At 39.4% G+C, this 22055-nt stretch overlaps 1 protein-coding gene across 5 annotated transcripts in view; it reads right to left on the bottom strand.

Moving 5' to 3' along the window:
• The window catches only part of LRCH1 (leucine rich repeats and calponin homology domain containing 1), a 184584-nt gene that overhangs the window by 5637 nt on the left and 156892 nt on the right, over positions 1 to 22055 (bottom strand). For 2 of the 5 annotated variants that reach the window (XM_079136983.1, XM_079136985.1), the window contains 4 exons: positions 21167 to 21276; positions 16789 to 16926; positions 13119 to 13196; positions 4391 to 5856 (listed from right to left, as the gene is read on the bottom strand). In XM_079136983.1, the coding sequence (XP_078993109.1) occupies positions 5650 to 5856; positions 13119 to 13196; positions 16789 to 16926; positions 21167 to 21276 (533 nt within the window). In that variant the 3' untranslated portion in view covers positions 4391 to 5649. Of the gene's footprint in view, positions 1 to 4390; positions 5857 to 7526; positions 8241 to 13118; positions 13197 to 16788; positions 16927 to 21166; positions 21277 to 22055 lie in introns of those variants that run through there. The other 3 variants (XM_079136984.1, XM_079136987.1, XM_079136986.1) reach the window with 2 other exon arrangements.

The following is a 22055-nucleotide window of genomic DNA, read 5'->3' as shown; positions in this document are numbered from 1 at the left end:
AAGTACAGATAAACTCCTGGTGCCAGGCACTAATGCGGGGGGAGGGAGGGAAGTAGGTCTTCCCTTAATACCAAATTCTACAATCAATTAAAAATAAATTTAAAAGTCAAAATTCTTTAAAAAATAAAAATAGATTCCCCCCCAAAAGTAAATATTTAATATTCTCTCTGACAAATGGATGGGGAAGGATTTTCTAAGCTAATAAAGAAATACAAAAAAGTCACAAAGGAAAAGATCAAAATATTGATTACCTAAACATTTAAAGCTTCCATGTGTGAAAAAATCTGTGAAGGTTAGTTGTATAATGCAGTGTTGACTATCTCATGCAATTTAAGGGAAACTGTAATGAAACTGAAAAAGAAAACTACTGTTATGGGTATTGCATATGGACCATTATAAGGTTGAAAAATTGTAAAGTGAACCATCCCAAGTCAGGAACTATCTGTAAATAGAAGACATAAAATGGTATCCCCTCCATCCTTTCTCACCTTTTGTTTTCATTCATCCTCTTAAAGATACCCAGAGATAACCTCAGATTATGCTAATGGAGCTGGAGTTACCTAAAAAGACTTTTTTTTTTTTTTTTTTAAGGAAGGCATTTCTGATTATTCTGTCATAGGAGTGAACTGAAGACTCACGGAATTTCCAACCCTAGGTGTTGGGTGGAAGGTGAGCAAGGGAGCCCTTCCAGAACTGGGAGGTGAGGATACCAAGGAGCAGTCCTGCCAGAATCTACCCCACTCCATCCCTCGGAAGTGCACTCTGAGGTTGGAATGGGGACAAACTGCTGTAGAATTGGTGTAGATGAGAAATGGCACAGAAGGGTCTCGAAGGAACAGGAAGGTGTGGTGGCCCTCCAGAAGACCCCTGTACATAATGGACTTAGGCAGAAGTAGTTGCACACGTGCACTGACTTTACATAAAATGAAATTGCCGTGTTATGGGATTCTGGAGGTTTTGTTGGGGATGTGTCAGCAGCAGGTGCCTAGTATGCCCAAGGACGACTTCGGCTATGTGTGTGTGTGTGTGTGTGTGTGTGTGTGTGTGTGTGTTTAAAGGCACAGAGGGGGGTCACAAAGTAGTATCCTGCATAAAAATAACACTTCCAACTCTGAAGAACTAACGCTCTGTGTGACCTCTCTGTTGTTAGATTCGATTAGGTTCACTCACATCTCTGACTGACTCCTCTTTGGTGTCACAGGAAACAGGGTTAGAAAAGGTAGGTAAGCAATGAAGACTAAATGCAAACTGTAAATGCTAACTGTAAAGACTTCTTGGGTACCTCCATATGCCTGGCACCAATTCTACAGATTTGCATTCATCATTTCTTCATGAAAACCCTGCAAGGTAGGCATTACTATCTCCATTTTTAGAGGTGAGAAATGGAGGAGTGTTCAAGGTAACCTTGCTTTTGTCACACAGCTGGGAAGTCCTGAATCTTAGAGCCCGGGTTCTTCCCATGACACCTTGCAGCTTCCTGTAAGTTCTCAATCAACTGAGGATGTTAAATCTTCAGTCATGATATAGGAAGAGGTCCCTCAGTCCCTCAAATTCTCTGATGACAAGTCCCATCAACCACATCAAGTGGGACCAAGGAACTCTCAACTTAGGGGAAGGTGTCGGTTAGCTCTGGTGGCCCTGTCCCTAGCAAGAGCTGGACATCTTGCCCTGGCAGAGGATGCCTCGAAGGCACAGGCTGGTTTGCTGTCACTGGCTGGCTCTCCTCTCCCTGAGGGTTCTTATGCTCCCAAAGAGCTGCACCCTACTTCCAGGCAAGAAACTAGGCTAAAATGAAGTCATTCATTCCAGTCTGTTTCCTTTTGTTAAATCTGTTTCTTAAATGTAATGTTCTGGTACCAAATTATTTGAGCCTTCAAACTATATGTGTATTATTTTACATATGAAAGCTTCAAGTTCCATTCCCATCATTGAGGGTCAGTTTCTTCCGATGTAAAATGGAGAGACCATGTCTCTTACAGACAGAGAATTTGTCTCTTGATTCTCTAACTGGCAGCCAGGCTACCCTCTAGTCCTTCCTTTCTCTGCTTCACCTGGCTATTCCTACACATCTTCTAAGTCTTAGTGTAAGCATCACTGTTCCAGGGAGCCTGAGTGGTCTCCAAGGCCCTATCTGGGTCAGGACTCCTTCTCTGCATGTTTTTTACAGAATATGGTACCTGATCTTCTTGGGCCCTTATCACCTAAATTCCTCTTCATTTTCTAAGGATCCACTTGACTTGAAGGCTAATCTAACTCACAGTATGGTTTTGTCAATAAAGTTTTACTAACACACAGCTACACCCATTCTTCTTTTATATCATTTATGGCTGCATCCATCCTACAAAGGACCCCTAAGTGTTCCCAACCGAGACCATATGCCCTGAAAAGTCTAAAAGGTTTATTATCTGTTCCTTTCCAGGAAAAGCTTACTGACCCCTGGTATAGACTATAAGCTTTTTGAGAACAGGGCCATGGGTCATGGTCATTTTTTTTAACGCCAGGGTCTCCCATGAGGCCTTGAACGGAGAGTGCTCACTCAATATTTGAGGAATGACTGAATGAACACAAGAATGAACCAAGTTACTGTGAAAACCAAGGAACTGAACCCTGAGAATATTAGAGAAGAACAAAGCACACATTCTGAATGTCAAATTGACTGTTTATTGAAAACTACTTTTGAAATCTGAAGACTAATTTTTTATAAAAACCAAATTTCCTGAAATAAAATCATATTAAAATATTTTTTTTTCTTCAGGGCCTGGAGATGTAGCTCAGTGGCGAAGTGTGTGCTTAGCATGTGTGAAGCTCTGAGTTTAATCCCAGATCAAAAAAAAAAAAAAAAAAAACCCAAAATACTAATATATAATCCATAATTCATAAAATCTACATAAATCATAATCACTTTACCACTTTCAGGCTCCAGAAATTGTAGTATGTCATTCCTACTTTTCCCCATAGGTGAAACACTCTTTACCCTTATGACTTATGGGGGGACTGATGTGAATTTTAAAAATAATCCAAGCCACCACACACTAAATTTAATTTTTTTTTTTTTTTTTTTAACAAACAAATAGCCTTGGGAGAGCAAGTGCCTTTACTTATCTATTTTCAGAGATAAAATCCTACTCAAATATTTTAGTCAGTGGATTAATAGGGTTCCTTCATTTCCTGAGTGGGAAAATAAGTGCATACAAACCAGAAGTCCATGAGCAAAAGGAACTATTAGAAACTGTTAGTTGCCACAAATTTTGGAAATCCTGACTCTGACTGGAGAGTTGCTACTGATAGGCCGAACTGGAGACAGAGAATACAAATGGCCATTTCAAAAAGAAAATGTGAATAAACAGCTGCCTCTCTATATCATCTATTAGAAAGGCGTACGGAAAACAGTGTTTCTTGTGAGAAGATGGAGATTTAGAGACAAAATCACACAGATGAATCCCCAACCACCTCCTCAGGCTCTAGGGAGATCAGCCAGGCATCCCCAGTAGACCCCCAGGTATCCTAAATAGAAATTAATGGCTTGGCAATGGGAAAGGAAGTTCACTCAAACTTTTGCTTATAGGGCTGAATTAATTCTGTTAGCTATCGTACTACTTAATGGAAAAGCATCATCCAACAAATTCCAAGAAGGGTCCTGTGGTAGGGTATGGATAAATTAATGACATAAAAAACAAAAGTGCATCCAAAGAATCCTTTGGATGTCAGGATTGAAATACAAATGTAGCTAGAGAACTATGCCCATTCAACACTGAAAAAAAAATCTATATTGTGTGGAATTGTTCTCCTTAGTTTTTATTGATAGTAAATTTGTTTCCAGGTGACAACCCCATAAGTTTTCTCTTCTCCCCTTTTCCTCCCATAAAGAAGAGAGAGAACCAAACAGTGGTGGGTGTTAAAGGGGAGCAAGCTGGATGGAAACACAGAGACCTACTCTGGGTGTACGTGAGAAACTTAACAGTTGGCCAATAAAAACTTGGAATTATCACCCAAAATGTATTTATTAAGCAATTTATGGCTCAGGGTGCTCATCAGACATTGTACAATGGGATTTTATTGTGACAGATCGAAGAGTACACGATAGCACCAAAGGCAAGTCAGTACATCTGTGAGTTATAGAGAGACAACTGAGGTTCGATAACTTGCACATACCCTGTATTTCACCAATCAACACAAAGTCAGGAGGGGAAATCTCAGGTAACTCAAGATATTGTCATGTAAAGAATGTTTCCTGTTTAAAAAAAATCTGATCTGATTTAGCAGCAAGGAATCTTTATAAATATATTCTTTTCACTCTGTGGCTTTTCTCATTATCTCAACTTCCCTGGATTCATGAAAATGTTCAGAAAAATAAGATCATCTTCTTAGTAGTCATGTCTGGGGACTGCCTACATCTTAGAAATTTATCTATTACCTTTTCGATCCAAGAAATAGCATTTGGCAAATAGGACGTAAAATGAAGCATAGAGGAAAACAGCTTGGCCTGGAGCAGGGCCTTCTCATTTTCTAAAGAGATATCACAGAATCCAGGAACATCCTGGCCCAGATAAGAGTCAACCAGTTTTTTTTTTTTTTTTTCCTTTTAATTACAAACTCGCCATGTTGCTTTAAAAGCCAAGATAGCTGATATGAAGATCTTTAAATTAAATTAAAAATAAAAGTGTGCTAGATAATATCACTGGAAATTAAAGGTTAAATGGCAATTCCAAACAATTAGAGAAACTACATTTCTTCTAGAATAAGAGCAATCTTATTATTGTTTCAAGCCCCAGGACCAAGAATGTTCCATGACTCATGGCTTTATTTGAAAATAGTCAAATCCATCACATTCTGGACCTGAAATGTGATGTGGCAAAAAAGCAAAATGATCCATGACATTGTTCAAAAATAGAAATCCCTTCTGCAAAATGCTTTTCTTAGAACTTCAGAGCGGACCTAACAAAGAGTAAGTAAAACTGGTGTGTAAACGAATCCTCCAGGTGGCGCCATATCAGGAAGGGACTTCCTTAGAGCATGGCTGCCTGGGCAGAGGGCTTGCTGAGGGTCCAAGATGGCACCAGTCCCCCGCAAGGCCACTCACAGCCCCCTTTGCAGGAAACAGGGAGGAATCCAACTGGATGGCCAGCAAAGCAGTCATCCTCCAGATGGTAGTTTTCAGCTTGGTCAACAATGGTATTATTCAAGATTTTTATAGAACAAATTCGGCCAAAATGTTGGTTTTCTGTCTCTTCTGCAAGGTGACCCCTCTACAGTTCAATTGCCCAATCCTGGACTTAGGACTGGAGTTAAATGGCAAGACTTCCACATGGTAAACCCCATGTGTTCCTGTCTCGGAGCCCTCTACCCGCTGCCCAGCACAGCAGGAGCTCACCGCTGCTGTTACCATGTGGATGGGGGAGCATGAGGTATGGACACGCTTTGCTGTCCCTGTTGATTTTCAGTAAGTGAGAGAAATTACTGAATGGGAACTGCATTCTACAGAGTTTGTGCTTCTGGAAAAATCTGATTTGCAAATGTTCAGCTTCAAAACTCGAGAGATTACTGGAGAGATGGCAAGGATGGAAGTTTGCAAGACAAAGGCTCAAATGGAGGAAGGAGCCTGGAATGGATCAGGGGCCAGAGCAGAGCATTTGGAGGCACATGCAGACGTTATGCGGATAGAGCATTCCAGCAGTAAGTGATATAGACCAGCACTATAAAGAGAACATGGACAAGACAGAAGCCTATAAGGTCCCTGGAGCGGAGGGCAGAAGTTGGTTGTGGGGGTTTCTCCCCGAGTGCCAGCAGAGTGTCAACAGTCTTTCGAATGTGACGAAAATCCAACTGCAGGATGTCATACGGAGAGCAGAGGTCAGCCTATTCCGAGGGCAGCCATTAGAACAGAAAGAGACAGTGCATACAATTAAAAATACACAGAAGAACAGCTGGAAAGAAGCACACATTTTTTTTGGTTACTAGCAAATGGCAGGAGTAACCCTTTATTTCAAGCAGGCCAAACCTCCTCCACCATCTAAGATTTTTAATCCATTACGAAAGAAAAGTAGAATACCCAAAGTGCCTTATGAAAATAGGTCAAAGAACTCCTTCACCTATAATTTTCAATTATACAACATTCTGGCTTCCAATAGTTTTAAGATTCAAGTGGTATCATGTGCTCACAATGGCCTAAAAATAAGAGCTTTTCACTTGGGACATTTAGGACTTAGCCTGACTAAAAAGGAAAAAATATGAACTTCAAAGTTCAATTCTCACTACTCTCTTAATGTATTTTTCATGCTAGTTGATGTAGACTTTCTTTCTGAAAGTTAACATATACCTTTAATTTTGTTTTAGGACTATTGATAAACTGGATAATGCTAGTTCTAAATATGTCCTACTTGTGTCCAAAGATGCATTAAATTGAATATGTTGGCAAATACGTATTAAACAAAAGCCTAAAGGAGGCTTCTGGGATGCCCATTTTGAATGAGGGTACAATCCCAGGTAGGGTCATTACGGACATTCCTTCATCAGTACCCACACATGGTGGCAGGAGGCTTCTATTCAACAGTCAACCCTGTCAGGAAGCAGACACCTACTCCACCAAATCAGTGCAAAAATGAGATAGATGCTCAGTCTTCCGAGTTGACTTCTGGTAGCCTAGGGCTGTCAGGAAGCAGAGTTTTCTGATATGCTGAATTCCTGAACCAGAATTTTAAGCTATGGAACTCAAAATTAACAGTGATTATAATTGATAACAGTGAGAAAGAAAAGCTGTGGATTTATTTCAAATTAAACAAGGATTGAAAATATCTGTGGTATTAGCTATTAAAGGCAGTTTTATTTTCACATTAGGTAAAGCATTGAAAAATATATAATACATATATATATATATATATATATATATTTTACATACATCACAATAATATTGCCCTTTGATTTTAGCCTCCTTGCTAAGTGGATACAAATCACAGAGTAGATGAAAATTCAGTCTATAGTTAGAGGTTCTGTCTTACTTGTATCCTCTGAAGTTAGCTCGCCCTCACATAAACAGAAATACTACAAGGTCAGGTAGGTTGAATAAAAATGTTCTCTTTTATTTTATTTATGAAGATAGATATACTCTTAAAATGTTTTTAAGATCAATAATCCATATTCTATCTATTCAGGTCATACATATTTTCTCAGCGCATCTGGAGAAATCAGGCTTCCATTGTTAAGAGTTTTCCCAAGAACTAAAACAGCTACACATATGCTGGATTACACTGAGGCAGGGGTGGGGCAGATTCTAGTCAAGGAATACCAGATAGGGGAAACATCTAAAAAACAAATTATCTACTGCAATGAGAATTTTCATTGCAATGTTGTGCTTGACCAGGGAGATCCCAGCAAGGCAGACATGTGCTGGAAAGCTTATATGCAAAATGAAATGTGATTTTTCACAAAAGTTGGTGTTTCCATGTTAATGGTAAAGCCTTCTATCTCCAGCAAGTACTTCAGTTCACATTCCAGAACCCCACGGGACACAGCATGTCTGGTCTGCATCTCAGCAGCACCATCAAAGGACTGGTGTCAAACCACCTATGCAGTTTCCAGGTGCCCATTCAGCAGTGCAGACCTCAGAGAGGAGGGAAGTGCAGAACATCCCTCTCATCCAGGACAGTGTCACAATGTCACAGAGGTTGGGCTTAGTTCAAGTGGGTCACTCCTAGAGCCAAAACGTCTGGTAGTTTAAATTAAATTATGACATCCAAAGGAAAATGAATGGGTCTAAGCCTGGCTGGTAGGCAAAATCTGAATATCACAAGTACCATGTGGAATGTGGCTATTGTGGCCACCTGAGAACTGCTTCAGATTCAACTCACATCACAAGGCCAAAAGCAGCTAGTTCCAGCCCCTGACAGGAGCCCAGGAAGCAAACCAGGGCTGACATTTGCAAGGGAACTTAGGATTTTCTGATCTTTGTGCTCTCAAAAATTTAGCCCCAATGAGAGGGTCTTAGAGATGATATTTCTGAAAAGTGAAATAGGAAAAAAACTAAAAACCAAGGAAATTTAAAGAGCTAAAACCTCGCCATGTATTTACAGAATATCTGTAAGGACTGAAGGTATTTGAAAAACAGTCAATTCTCTCAAGAGTCACCAGAAGAAAATGTGGATGCTAACTGTAATTCCAGTGAGCAACAATCACAATCGGCAGAGGTTAAATGATCTGCTTACAGTGAACACAAGTGACTGAGATCGGCTCAGGTTCGCCAGATGCTGTGGACACAAATAGGAATGGAGACACATCTGTCAACGGGTCTAGTTTTCATAGATGTCTGGGTGTCATCCAGTCTCAATTCTAAAAGTTCATCATATGTAAGCAGAAATTTTATTTGGAGTTTTGAAGTACATTTAATTTAAATATAGTTTTAAAACTCAATATGCTTATAAAAGTGTTTCTAGTCTAAAATATCATGGCACAGTAATGTTGATAGTCATCCCGAAAATTTAAAGTTCAAATTCACAGACACGTACAATGCGGCTGAGGAGGAGGAGAGGTAGGGAGAATTTCCAGTAACTGCCAAATTTATGAACTTAGAGGGTAACTCAGTAAGCTAGTTTATCTCAAAACATAATTAAAAACTTTTTGAGGGTACTACTTCTAAAATGATTTATTTTCAACCATGTGCATATGAAAGGCCATTAGACCATTAACCAGAGGTGACCACAAGGCATATGTCCCAGGGAAAGGATGCTTACATGCACAGTAGCACAGACTACCTAAAAATGAAGCACGGATTTTACAAGCTAGAGATGTGATCTTTTAAAAATGAATTTACAAATGGGTGTAATATACACCTTACATTTAGTAAGGCCAAGTCCTAAATGTCTACATCTCTGGTTACTGAACCTGGAAATGAACCAATATAAATGCAAGACTGAAATAAATATTGCAATAAGAATTCCATTCCCCTCCTCCCCAAAAAGGTGTGGGTTATGATTTAAAATGCTACTAAAGACATGAATTTACAGGAAGAAAAAAGAGGTGTAAGGCTCAAGAAAGAAAAGAAACTTATTTCTCCTTGAGATGAAAGCAAATAAAAAAAAATAGCTTCGATTTATACATTCTTTGAAAAATAAAAACTGTGACCAGCTACATAATGTATATGACCTAACTCTCACAATAGGTGTATAATAGGAAAACTATCATTATTACTTTCAGATATAAAATCTTGCTATAAAGCACAACAAAAGTAAAAAGAGAAAAACTCAGTCATAATTATACTTACATTAAAACCATCATTGTTAGGCTCTGAACTATTTTAAGCTTTTAGTTTTAAATCTATTTAGCTGGTGCAGGAGCTGATAGACAGCAAATGACTTGTGCTTGGGGACATGGATGAAAATCTTCCACCTCCTACAGTCTTCAAAGGACACTGGGCTGCCCACACACAGGCAGGCAGGGGCCCATGACTGTCATGGTATCTGCCACCCACCTCAGCAGAGTCCCTGTGCTTTCTCTCTGGAGAGACAGTGGAGCTGGAGGGCCAGGCAGCTAGAAAACCAAGTACATTTCTACTTCAAGTCCCTGTTCAACTGAGGACCTTACTCCTTACAGAGTTCTGAGATCAAGGTTACTTACTTAAAACTGAGTAGACAAATTTCCCTGGTGAACCAAATACCTATGCTCCAATACTTTTGAGGCTTCAAAAATTCGAGATTTCTTTCACCCAGAGAGAACATGATGAGGAGCTCTAAAACAGTACTAAGTTTGGATCCATTTGGAAACCATGAATCTGTAGAGATTAGAAGCCAGGAACAACCAAGCTGACTCAGAGATGGAAAAGGAAACTCAGCATGTCTATATATGGCCCCTTGAGCCCAAGGCCTAACTGACTCAAGTTTCATGGGTGATACAAAACTTTCTCCTGAAGGATTTAGAACATCAAGGCCTTTCCTCCAGGCCAAATTGATTCTAGCTAGCACTGAGGTCAAGGGCAGCTATATGATCTGACCGCCTGGCATAAGCACCACAAAGGATACAGATGCTGCTAACAATGCCTACAAGTCGGAATGGAGCCAATGAAAGAGGTCATGTTTACAGAAAGCCAGTCCAGAACCACTCTTTCCCACATGACTGTAAAAACTGGATTTAAAATTCCACTGAAGGACAGTCTCATGCACTGCCCTCTACTACTTATTCAGTGAATTTAGGTGCTATCCAGCTCATCCTGCATAAACTCACTTCCTGGATGCTCAACAAACCACAGGCTGGTTGTGTGGTTCCAGCTGCTACATCACACATAGCTGTTTCATGAACCTTGAATGAAGAGCTGGGATTGTGTTCAAGGGAACTTCTAAAGAAAATACAATGAACTATGATAGGAACAATGACTTCATATGTAATCATTTAACCAAATCTGCCCAGCTACTGCATTTCACCCATATGCACCTGACAGACCATATAAACTGCTTAAATGGTGGTTCTATTACAAAAGGTAACAAACATAGGCTTAGAGTACACCTGTGAAGTTTTAGTCTTTACAGTATGATATATCATTGTCAATTAGGTATTGAGCTTATAAAATGTGGAACTCAAGATCTCTGGGGTGTGTGTGTGTGTGTGTGTGTGTGTGTGTGTAAGCTATGGATAAAGAAAGTAGAAAAATTTTGCCGAGTAGAGAGAATTAATCATGTTGATAACTGAAAATTAATGAATATCTTGTGACCCAAGAATTAAGTTTGATTCAAGAGAAAAAAGTAATAATGTAAGTCCTCTTTGTTTTTCAGTACTGCTCTTTTAAAATGTCTAATTGTAAATGGAGTATTTCGGCAATGTTCTTGTGATACACTATGTTTTTAGTGTAAATCATCAGTCATACTGAGCCACATGTACCCTCTTAAGAAGTAGAAGGAGCATATCTGTTTAAGAGGGAGGAGGTCACTTGACCCCACAATTCACTGGAATAGTGCTAGATGGCAACATGTCTTCATGTATTCTGTGAGATGAAAATATGCTTTCATGTTTCATGCTTGGAACAAGATTTTCCATTTGCCTTCCATTTGGGAATTTCTGGTTTGCCACTAGAATATTTCTTTCTTGTTTTATCATTCTCATTAAAGAATTTTAACTGGCCACTGGCTTTTTCTAGTAGCAGTGACCTTAAAGGAATCTAGGCACCAGTAAAATGCTGTTGCATCATCCACCAGGATGGAAATATATGTGAATACACACACACACACATACACACACACACTCACACACACACAGTAATTTGAAAAATACTTGGAACCTTAAGAATAATTTTTTTTAAATACCAAGTCATTTACTTTCTTACTAAGCATAGTTAATTGGGAGATTAGCAAAAAAAAAAAAAAAAAGTCATTCCATTCCTCTATTTTAACCTCCTTGGGAATTATGAGTTACCTATTAGTGTTAGGAGCACTATGCTAGAGGCATAAATCAGAAATTGCAATAAGTCTTGCTCTGCCTTTTTATGGTAATTTAATTTCCTTTTTCCTACTTTAAAAGGAAACTGTAATTACCAGCTTACTCACAACAAATGGGTAAGGGCATCCCCTTCATTTTGTATCACTGTATGCCAAAAAAAAAACAAAAAAAACAAAAAATCCACAGTGATGAGTTTTAAATCATCACAGGGGGCTAGCTCATAACTCCTCAGTGCTTTCTAGTCCAGACATGAATAATTTGTCATCTGGAACTTGGCATGGGAGTTTTGATTCACACACAGGAAATCTTACCAGGCTGAGACAAAATCAAATTATTAGTAAATGTATGAAAGAATTTTCACAAGTATTCAGAGCCAAGGATGTATACGCAATATTGAAATGCACATGTACAACATAGACACAGACTCATACTACTGGAAGCTGAAAGCAGAACTGATCACAAAGATATCTGGCCTATTAGATAAAAGTTACAATCTTTTATAAAATGAATTTATAAAAGTCTCCTAATTGATATAGCTCTGACTTAAGGATGCTTTCATAATGCTCTCCTTTTCTTCGAGGAAGATTAGAAGTCTACCACTAACTCCACGCCACCTCTTAACCCCACTAGATGTAAACAAGGAGGGGTTAAGAGAAAAAGAAGCAAGCAGGGGAAGAAAAGAGGGGAGAAGGGTAGGATCGCTTGGGTCAATTCCAATAACTCCTATTGCTGAGTAGAACTACTGAATTTTAATTCTTTCACAGGCTCAAAAACAGTATCTCATGACAGATTTTTGCGTTGCTCTATCCTGGAGCCTTAGGAAAGATAGAAGAAATCACAGGAAATAAAACTGCTGTGTATTTCTATTTATTACAAAGATGAGAACCGTCTCAACTCCTATTGCTACCCCCAGATTCTGAGCGGACTGGCTCATGTTGCTTTATGTTACTAATAGCAAAGCCTTTGAACTGACCAATTTTCTGAGGCTGAGGCTGAGCCTGAGCCTTAGCCTGGGGCTGAGCCTGGGAGAGGAAAACAGTAATGAATTGTGTAGCTGGCTGGCTACAAAGAACTGCCAACTGGTCCTGAAGCAGACCAAAGGAGAAAAGGTAAGTGTGAACAGTTAACAAACCATAAAGCAACACACAAGCATTGTTATTATTAAGGATAATAATAACAATAATTATCATACTTCAGTGTTCATTAGTTTGATTCATGTACTCGAAATGCAACTACAGGGAATAGAAATCAACAATTACTAGGCTACTAGAGTTCTCTGCTTAAGAGATCTGGATAAGGAAGCTGTCGGCTCCAAAATTCTAGACTTTGGAATTCGCTCACTTGTAGCCGTAGCAACTTCTGCTCTTATACTAGAGAATCTACTAACTCTCATTTATCCAGATGATTAATTTTTTTCCAGCTTGGAATTTCACATTTATTTCAAGACCGTAAAGAAATTATGATCCCTTTTCCCTCAGAATTGAACATACTGTGTAAAGCCATATTAACATCACTGCTCATGTCTCCCAGGAAGTAGAGCAGCTTAAATTAAAATCTTATATAACAAACTAAAGATTATTCCTTGAGAAAGGTTGAGACTATAAAAGAATGTGCAAAGCTTTACATGTACTTGATGGTTCTAGCATGTATGTTAAATAACATTTTCACTAAAACACAGTTATTTTAACAAAGTTTGATGTTACCTCTGGTACTCCCAGTTTTCGGCATGCTTCCAAAAAGTTTTCTACATTTCTTCTGCATTTGGCCATGCTAAGTTTGGGCTATAAATGAAAATGCAAAGAAAAAACATATTAATAAAATAAAAACATTACTGAGAAACGTCCTTCTAAAGATAAAAAATTATTACTATTTTGGGCTGCTTCTTCCACACATTGTGTGTGTGTATGCTTACAGATGTATAGTCATATAAGTATTGTTATGAATATATAAGATGTATATATACCAAGATGCATGTGAAGTTTTCTGCAAACATATGTATACATGAGTATGCATGCCTGCACACACACACTCCTACACACAGTTTTTATGGGAACATGCTGCTGTGTAACCTGCTTTATTTCACTTAAAAATATACCCTACACATCACCTTTCTGCATCAACAAGCGTATTTCTATAGGAAAGGCTGAAATTCATTAGGCCAAGTAATCTCCTTCTCAGCAAAGCCATGGATTTAATCAGAAAGAGGCAATGAGATAAACCACGCCAAAAATAGTGGGTGTTTAGGATTTAACCCAAAGCATCACAGAACTGAGCTGCTTCTATTACAGATGACCTTGAAAGTGTGGGATGGATAATAGGTACACTTGATTCATATACTATAATTTTTTCATGGCAAATTTTAAACTCTTTCCTGCTAAATTTTAATATTCCACTAGTAGATTCCTTCCTTAGAAGGAAAACAAGAAGTATGACTGACCCCAACAGTCCCGCATAGAAGCCATGATTTACAAAGACTACCCTTATCCTGTTAATAGTGAGAATAAAGTGCATCTGTGATCACTGCTGAAGTCTAAATCTGTACAGGATTTATGAAAGAAAGAAAGAGAGAGAGAGAGAGAGAGAGAAGAAAGAAAGAAAGAAAGAAAGAAAGAAAGAAAGAAAGAAAGAAAGAAAGAAAGAAAGAAAGAAAGAAAGAAAGAAAGAAAGAAAGAGAAAAGAAGAAAAAACTAAAGGGACTGTCTTGGCCTCTTCTACCTACAAAGAAGAAAGAAAGCATGTTGGCCCAGGGAACAACTTAGCCAGAAGGCTGAACAAATACTCTCTATTGTCTAGAAAGGGAGTCAGGCAAGCAGCTGCCCCATGGTTCTGCCTTGTCTTGGGACATGCTGATGGTGTGACACAACCATATTTACTGTTTCCTACACTTGGTATAAAGAAACAACTGTAAGACCCAAAGACCATCATGTGGTCACTTAGCTCAAGTGCAGCTGGAAACATTAACAAGCTGAAGGAAACTGTAACATAGAATAGGATGGTTCTTAGTTGTGATGGAGTTACTAGAAGGGGGAAAAATACAAAAGACAAGGAGATCTGGTCGTGAGGAGTCGAGAACGGTTTGCCTCCTGTGAACACTGAAGCAGAAGAGAACAGAGCTGGGGATGCTGAAGGCAGAGCAGATGAGAAGGGCAGAGTGGGCAGCAGCCTTCGGGGCAGAGAAGCACCTGCCCGCAGACTGGAGTGGAGAGCAAAGGTGCAGACTGGAGACAGTAAGCAGACTCTGGGTCAGAGGTGGCTGGGCCGGTCAAAAGAGCTTGAGGTGCTCACTGTTGAATGGGCATGTGGAAAGCAACTGTATTTCTCCAAAGGAAAACCATAATGTAACAGCTTAGGCTAAAATATGTTAACACTCCTTAAAACAGATATTTAAGGAGAGTTTTTTTTTTTTTTTTTTTTTTTGCAGTGCTAGGGATTGAACCCAGGGCCTTGTGCATGCAAGGCAAGCAATCTACCAACTCAGCCATATCCCCAGCCCTTAAGGAGAGTTTCAATGACAACTGGAGAATATTTAAGTTTTAATAATAAATTTTATAAACTACTAAAGAGTAGGCATGAAAAAGAAGCTCATAATTCAAAATGAACATACAGAAAACGTTAGTAGTAAAGACAAAAGGCTAACCATGATTATCTTTGGGTGGTAGGATGATTTATTTTTCTTTTTTCAATTTTTATTTACTTTTTATTTTTTTGCTGTGCTGGAGATTGAACCCAGTTGTACATGCCAGGCATGAGCACCATCCCCAGTACACTCTTTTGTTTTTCTTTTATTTTCTCTAATCAGGAATTATTTTCTCATAATTTTTTCAATTAAAAATGTTGGTACAATAAAAAGCTAAACCAAAAAAATTTCTAAAATATCATATTATTTTTCTGGAAAAATTAATAAAATAAACGAAGTGTATAGGTCTGTGACTCAGTGTCCTTTAACACCTTATCAAAGGATAGCTGGGTGTTCTAGTGGGAGGCTGAGGACTCAGCGTGGCTCCTACATAACGGGGAACACAAAATAAAATGAGGATATAGTGCATGGCTCAGGCAACTTACAGCTGCTCAGACCTCCTCTGCAAAAGAAACTAGAATGTCTCGTTTTGGATCAAAGGGTGGAATTTACTATCCTCCACTGAGGCTGCTAGAGACAGATTTGAAAGAGATGAAAAATTGGGCTCCCCAGGCCCAATTTCTGAGGCAAAAACAAGTCATACTTTTAAAAGGAAAAAATACATTCAAAATTCTAGAAAAGAAACCAACCGTTGAAAAGGGATCATCAGCTCACATTTCCTACATCCAAGAGAAGAGAAAGTAGGATAAATAATACCATCATGAGACCTCCCTGGGCAAAGGGACAGGGGACAGGGCTTCCCAGAAACCTTCCCCAGTTCACTGAATACATAGTACGTTGAGTTAGGGGCTAAGGATTCTGAATGTCTGCTCTTTATACAATCACGAGTGGTACTAATGGTCCCCTTTTATGTGTGTACTCTCTGTGGTACCTCATCTCACCCTGACAAGAACATCTCTAATCCAGACAAATGCAAACCAAGTTTTAAAGACAGAATTTACGACTGGCCCAAAGTCCTACATGTGACTGTCAGACACAGACCTGGGATTTTCATCCACCGTGAGGACAGATTCTTCTTTCTTCTCTATCCACCTAAGTTCTACGAGGGTTTCAGAGGCAAGCTTAACCCTCCCTCTCACCTCAGTGGCCACAGAGCTGACGGCAGCTCTCTGTGGCTCCTATGAGGACAAGGACCCCCAAGTGCAGGTTTCATCTGCCCTGCAGGGGAGATGAGGATTTGGGGGGCATTGAAGGAGCCCCACTCATCCTCACCCTCCCTGCTGTCTCCAGCAAGTCCCTGGCGTGCTGAGACGGAGGAGTCGTTGAGGACGTGGTTGGCTACCTGACGTCTGGTTTGACGGGTCATTAATAATTTCCCATAGAATGCACATCTTTTCAGGACTATCCAAAAGCCCAGGGATGAACAAGGGGAAGGGATTCTATTTGGAAGGGAAGCCACTAACCACAGGAGTTTCTGGAAAGACCCTCACTGTTGGAATAACCCTGTGTGAGATATGAATCCTTATATTCTTCTAGTCTTCTCAGCATCGCCAGCCATAATTTCTTTAAACTTGAGATTTGAAATAAAGTTTTCTTTGCCTAACCATTTACATATTTAGTTTTCAATATTTTTCCTTCCTAGGCAAATGCTGCTTCACTGAGACCCATTCTGGTGTTCTGTGCTTCTAGTTGTCAGGGGCCCAACGGGAAGGATCTGAGTGGGGTCCCAGGGATCCCTTGGGCATCCTTAACCAGAAGCACAGTCTAGTCTGCTCATGGGGGTCAGTGGTACTTACAACTGCTGGGGAGGGGACATGGATGCTCGCGACAGACCGTGGGCGAATATGATTGACCAGGTGGCAGAGCACCACGCCATCCATGAGCGCCGCCCCCAGGTCTTCGTGCAGAGTGACCTTGAGCCGCATCTCGATGCTCTGTGGGGGAAAATCAGAAGGGAGCCAGTTGCTGTGGACACCAAGGCAACAGAGGGCAAAATACAGGGACAAGGATGCACCAGTCCAGTCCTCAATCTCTTTATGGGGACAAGGATTAAGAATGTCTGGAAAACACCGACATTATTTACGTCTTTTCAAACAATATAAACAATCTCTGGGCATAAAAATAAAATTTTAGTTGTGTCTAAAATTTCTAAGTGGAATGACAGGGACAACGGGATCCCTTCTGGAGTTCAAGGGTTCCTTCATCTCAGCTGTGGAAACACAAAAAGAGAATGCGGTGATCAATCAGAACCAGACCCGAGAGTGGTTCAGATCATCTGCGGGGGGGGGGGGGGGGGGGGGGGGGGGGGGAGGTGGATTCGGGATGACTTGCTCTTAGATGATGTTTTAGTTGAGAGACAGCAATCATTGCCTTTTTTCCAAAAATAACTCAGTTATTCTTCCTATCTTTTACTTCTTTGCTGAGATTTTCTAGTTCTTTGCTGAGGATTCCATTTTGTTCTTTCCTGTAAATACATTCGTCATCTCTCAAGAAGCATTTTTATGATGACTGCTTTAAAATATTTGCCAGGTGGGTTGGGGTTGTGGCTCAGTGACAGAGCACTTGCCTAGCACGTGTGAGGCACTGGGTTCAATCCTCAGAACCACATAAAAATAAATAAAATAAAGGGATTGTGTCCATCTACAACAAAAAAAAGGTGTTTTTGTTTTTTTAAATATGTATTTGCCAGGTCATTCCAACATCTCTGCCAGAGCAGTGTTGCCTTCTGTGTTCAGTTTCGTTTCTTCCTCTTCCTTGGTGTGGTGAGCGATTTTCAGTTGAAACCCGGACATTTTCATACTATGTTATGCAACTCTGAATCCTACTCACCTCTGGTTATTTTTTGAATGTTGCCCTGGCAAGAGGGCAGTAACCATCTAGTTACTGCCAGGTGAATGTAGAAACCTAGGTTTTCTATTTGGTCTCAGTTGGCCAGGGGGTGGGGAGGGATGGAAATCCAGGCTCCCACGTGGTCTCCACTGGCTATGGAATGAAGATCTGGGCTGCCCACTGCCTTCTCTGCCACCAGCCCAGGAGGGCAGAAGTCCACCCTCTTGACTCCGCTTTGCTGAGTGGTGAAGATGGGACCATGGTTTCTTCCCTCTGGGGTTTAGCTGGAGTACAGCATTTACTGTGTAAAGGTTTTCTGTGTTGCTAGATTGCCCATTTCCTGATTTTCTGGCTAGTGGAAGCAGGTTTTTTAGGGTTTTTTCTTTTTCTCTTAAATATGTGCCTATTAGAGTTTCTAACTCCTTCAGCTTCTGAGATATTTGAGGCAAAAAGAAAACCCGCAGAGCTCACTCATTCCTCAAGTCCCACGGACCTCAGCCAGTCTCCCATGGTCTCTTGACCTTTCAGAGCATACCTAGACGTGCTTAGTGGGAGGAAGTGGAAAAGGTGTGTCTCCTCCATCCTCTTGGAAGCAGAACTAGAGAAATCCATTTTAAGACCTGGAATACAAGTTTGTGCTTTGCAACCAAAGCTCCTTTTAACTGGATAATTGTTTATGAATGGTTGGCTTAATTTGGTGGTTTGCAATAAAGAAAAACTTGAAAAACCGTGTGTGTAACGGAATTATATAAATCTCTTTCAGAACTCTCCTGTGTGTGGACACCTAATATTTTCAGGCACTCCTTCAGTCTCTAATTTCATATCACTAAATTAAAATGCACATAGTCAACATAACCCAAGTTAAAGATAAAATGAGATACTGCTCTTTGAGAGGCTCATGGCAGTTTCCTGATCTTATTTTCACATATACTAGGAAGTTGACCTTCCAAATTTACAGCACATCCAAATACACTGGGCAAGTGACATCCAACCACTCTTTGTGCTTCTTGAATCAAACACAGTGACGTAAGAGTGGTACCAAGAGTTTTTGCTTTTGTTTTTAATTCTCCCTTGACTGCCTACTAACCCACAGGTGGAATACCATTTGCGTAACAGATGTGCTGACCTATCTTGACTTGGGTTTTATTTATAGGATTCGTTGCTCCTTTGTAAAATTCATTGCTATCTGAAATTGCATATTAATATTGCAGTCTAGTTCCCCATGGACTGCAGCCTTCATTAGAGCTAGGACCTCCCTGATCTGTTTAAATTGTGTATGTCCTCCTGCTTCAGTGTGAGTAGCTCACATGTCTCCAGAAATCTGTCGATGTCTTTGAGATTTTCTATTTTATTTGAGTATAAATTTTCAGAATAGTTTCTAATTATCTTCTGTATGTCAGTAGTGCCCATCATGATGTTTCCTTTTTCATCACAAATTTTAGTAATTTGAGTTTTCTTTCTCTTTTTCTTTGTTAGTGTAGCTCAGGATTTAGCAATTTTATTTCTTTTTTTCAAAGAACCAACTTTGTGTTTGGTCAGTTTTTTAATTGTTTCAATTTCATTGATTTCAGTTCTGATTTTAATTATTTCATGACTTCTGCTTTTGGTGTTGATTTGTTCTTCTTTTTCTAGGATTTTGAGATGTAATGTTAGGTCATTTATTTGTTGACTTTTTATTCTTTTAATGTATGAGCTAAATGCAATAAAGTTTCCTCTTAGCACTGCCTTCATAGTGTCCCAGAAATTTTGATATGTTGTATCTGTGTTCTCATTTACCTCTAAGTATTTGTGTGTGTGTGGGGGGGGGGGGGCGTTGGGTGCTAGGGATTGAACCCAAGGCCTAGGGCATGCAAGGCAAGCACTCTACCAACTGAACGATATCACCAGTCCTTTACCCCTAAGTAATTTTTTATTTCTTCCCTGATTTCTTCTGCTATCCATTTGTCATTCAATAGCATGCTATTTAGTCTCCAGGTGTTGGAGTAGCTTCTATTTTTAATTTTATCATTGATTTCTAATTTCATTCCATTATGATCTGATAGAATGCAGGGTAGTATTTCTAATTTTTTTGTATTTGCTAAGAGTTGCTTTGCAGCACAATATATGGTCTACTTTAGAGAAGGATCCATGTGCTGCTGAGAAGAAAGTGTATTTGCTCCATGATAGATGAAATACTCTGTATATGTCTGTTAAGCCTAAGTCACTGATTGGATTATTTAGTCCTATAGTTTGTTTATTTTTTGTTTGGAAGATCTATTTCGTGGAGAGAAAGGTGTGTTAAGGCACCCAGGATTATTGTGGTGTGATCCACTTGATTCCTAGAATTTAGAAGGGTTTATTTGATGTATGTAGATGCTCCCTTTTTTGGGGCATAAATATTTGTTATATCTTATTGGTGTATGAGTCCTTTAAGCAGTATGAAATGGCTTTCTTTATCCCTTCTGAATAACTTTGGTTTTGAAGTCCACTTTGTCTGACATGAGGATGGAAACTAACCAGGGGCCTTATTAAGTTCTTTTCCATTTTTATCACCTAGAATATAGCCTAACATAGCCTGGTGGTCAATAGACATTTGTGAAAGGAGATTTAACATAAAACCCACCTCCTCCAAGAAGTTTCTTACCCTGTCCTAGGTCATACTTCTCTTGAAATATAATGAACTTATGTCACAATTCATAAAGTACTGCCTTTAATAACTAATACCAACTTCTTCTTCAGTGACTGATTCTTGTACTGTTATTTCACCTTTCATGTATTCATATACAATCTTCCTAACTAGACAGAAAAACCACAAGGGTACATAAATACCTACAGAGTTCCCAGCAGGAACTGGAAAATACAACAAGGAACTAGACAGACAGCCCTGGTCCCTACCATTACCAAGCTTAAGATCCCCAATGGCACCCAGTGCAAGACTTCATCTTTTGGAGGAATTAAAATGGTTTGACTATTACATGATTGATTTAAAACCTCTGACCAGTTTGGGGTACAATGTGAAGACCACTATATACATCTTTAAATTCATGGGAGACTATTATTAAGCAAACAAATAATGATGTGTTAAAGTACACCAGAATTAAAATAATGCTGGCATTTATACATATCTATTAAGTATTTCTATTTACAGCATCTCACATATGCTCACAAATCCCTCTAGGGAGATCACAACTACTTTTTGAGTATACAAAAATACTGAAACTCAGGGTTGATAAGTGACTTGCCCAACATCTATCAGCCAGTAAGTAATATGGCTAGATTGAAAAAACTGGGTTTTTTTTTTTTTAATATAAAATGCTGCTTGGGTTCTGAAAATTATTATTTAGTTATATAATACTTTTTGGGTACCTCACGGAGTTGCTCCACCAGTTCTTTTTCTTCTCTCATCTGTTCCATTTTCCTCCGAATTGTAAACTGTGGGTCTATAGATTCCAAATTTCTCTGAGGTCTTAGAAACACTACAACAGAAAGGGAAAAGGTCTTTAGGCACTGTCTTGCCTAGGTTGCCATATGTATATAATAATTTCTTTACCCATCCCAAATAACTAATTTGCCATGCACAGAAATAAAGAAATTCAGGGGAAAGCCTTATTCAAACAGTCTAAAGGAGATTATATTGTAAATTATTCCGAGTTGTGTGAACTAAGAAGCTGTGACTTTTGGTGATGATAAACTGAATCCCGGGAAGGGCCTGGATTGTGGAGACCATTTCAGGCCACTTCTCAGACAGATGTTATCTCACATTTTTCCATTGTCTTCAGAGTTTTAACTGACACTCAAATGCTTTCATTAAATTCAGATAATTTATCTCAAATAAGAAGACTCTAAGATTGCTTTACATGCTAAAAATGAATGTAGGTTAATGTTTTTTCTTGACATTTTTATAAGCTTGGGGTAAGAAAGAAGTGATGACGCAGAGGATTACGTATTTGAGCGTGAAGTGGAAAACTTCTGCTTCTATCATGTCACAGACCAGGTATCCAGAAAGCCAGCCCACTGGAGATGAGCACAGACTGCTTTCAGAAAGGCCGGTGGGATTAGAGGCAGCTTAAGAGATCATCATTGGCCCCAGATCCTTAAAGTTATAACCTCCAAGAATAATAACTAATAAGGATGTTTCCTCTTGAAGGAGTTAAGAAAACATACGTTCTCTTGGGCTGTGGAGCATCTCAGTGACAGAGGGTTTGCCTAGCATGCGTGAAGCCCGGGGTATCATCCCCAGCATTGCAAAACAACA

The sequence above is a fragment of the Sciurus vulgaris genome (genome assembly GCF_902686455.1).
Source record: "Sciurus vulgaris genome assembly, chromosome: 4".
NCBI classification, from domain to species: Eukaryota; Metazoa; Chordata; class Mammalia; order Rodentia; family Sciuridae; genus Sciurus; species Sciurus vulgaris.
The sequence above is the reverse complement of the archived record's forward strand: the minus strand, read 5'-3'. Positions and strand labels throughout refer to the sequence as shown.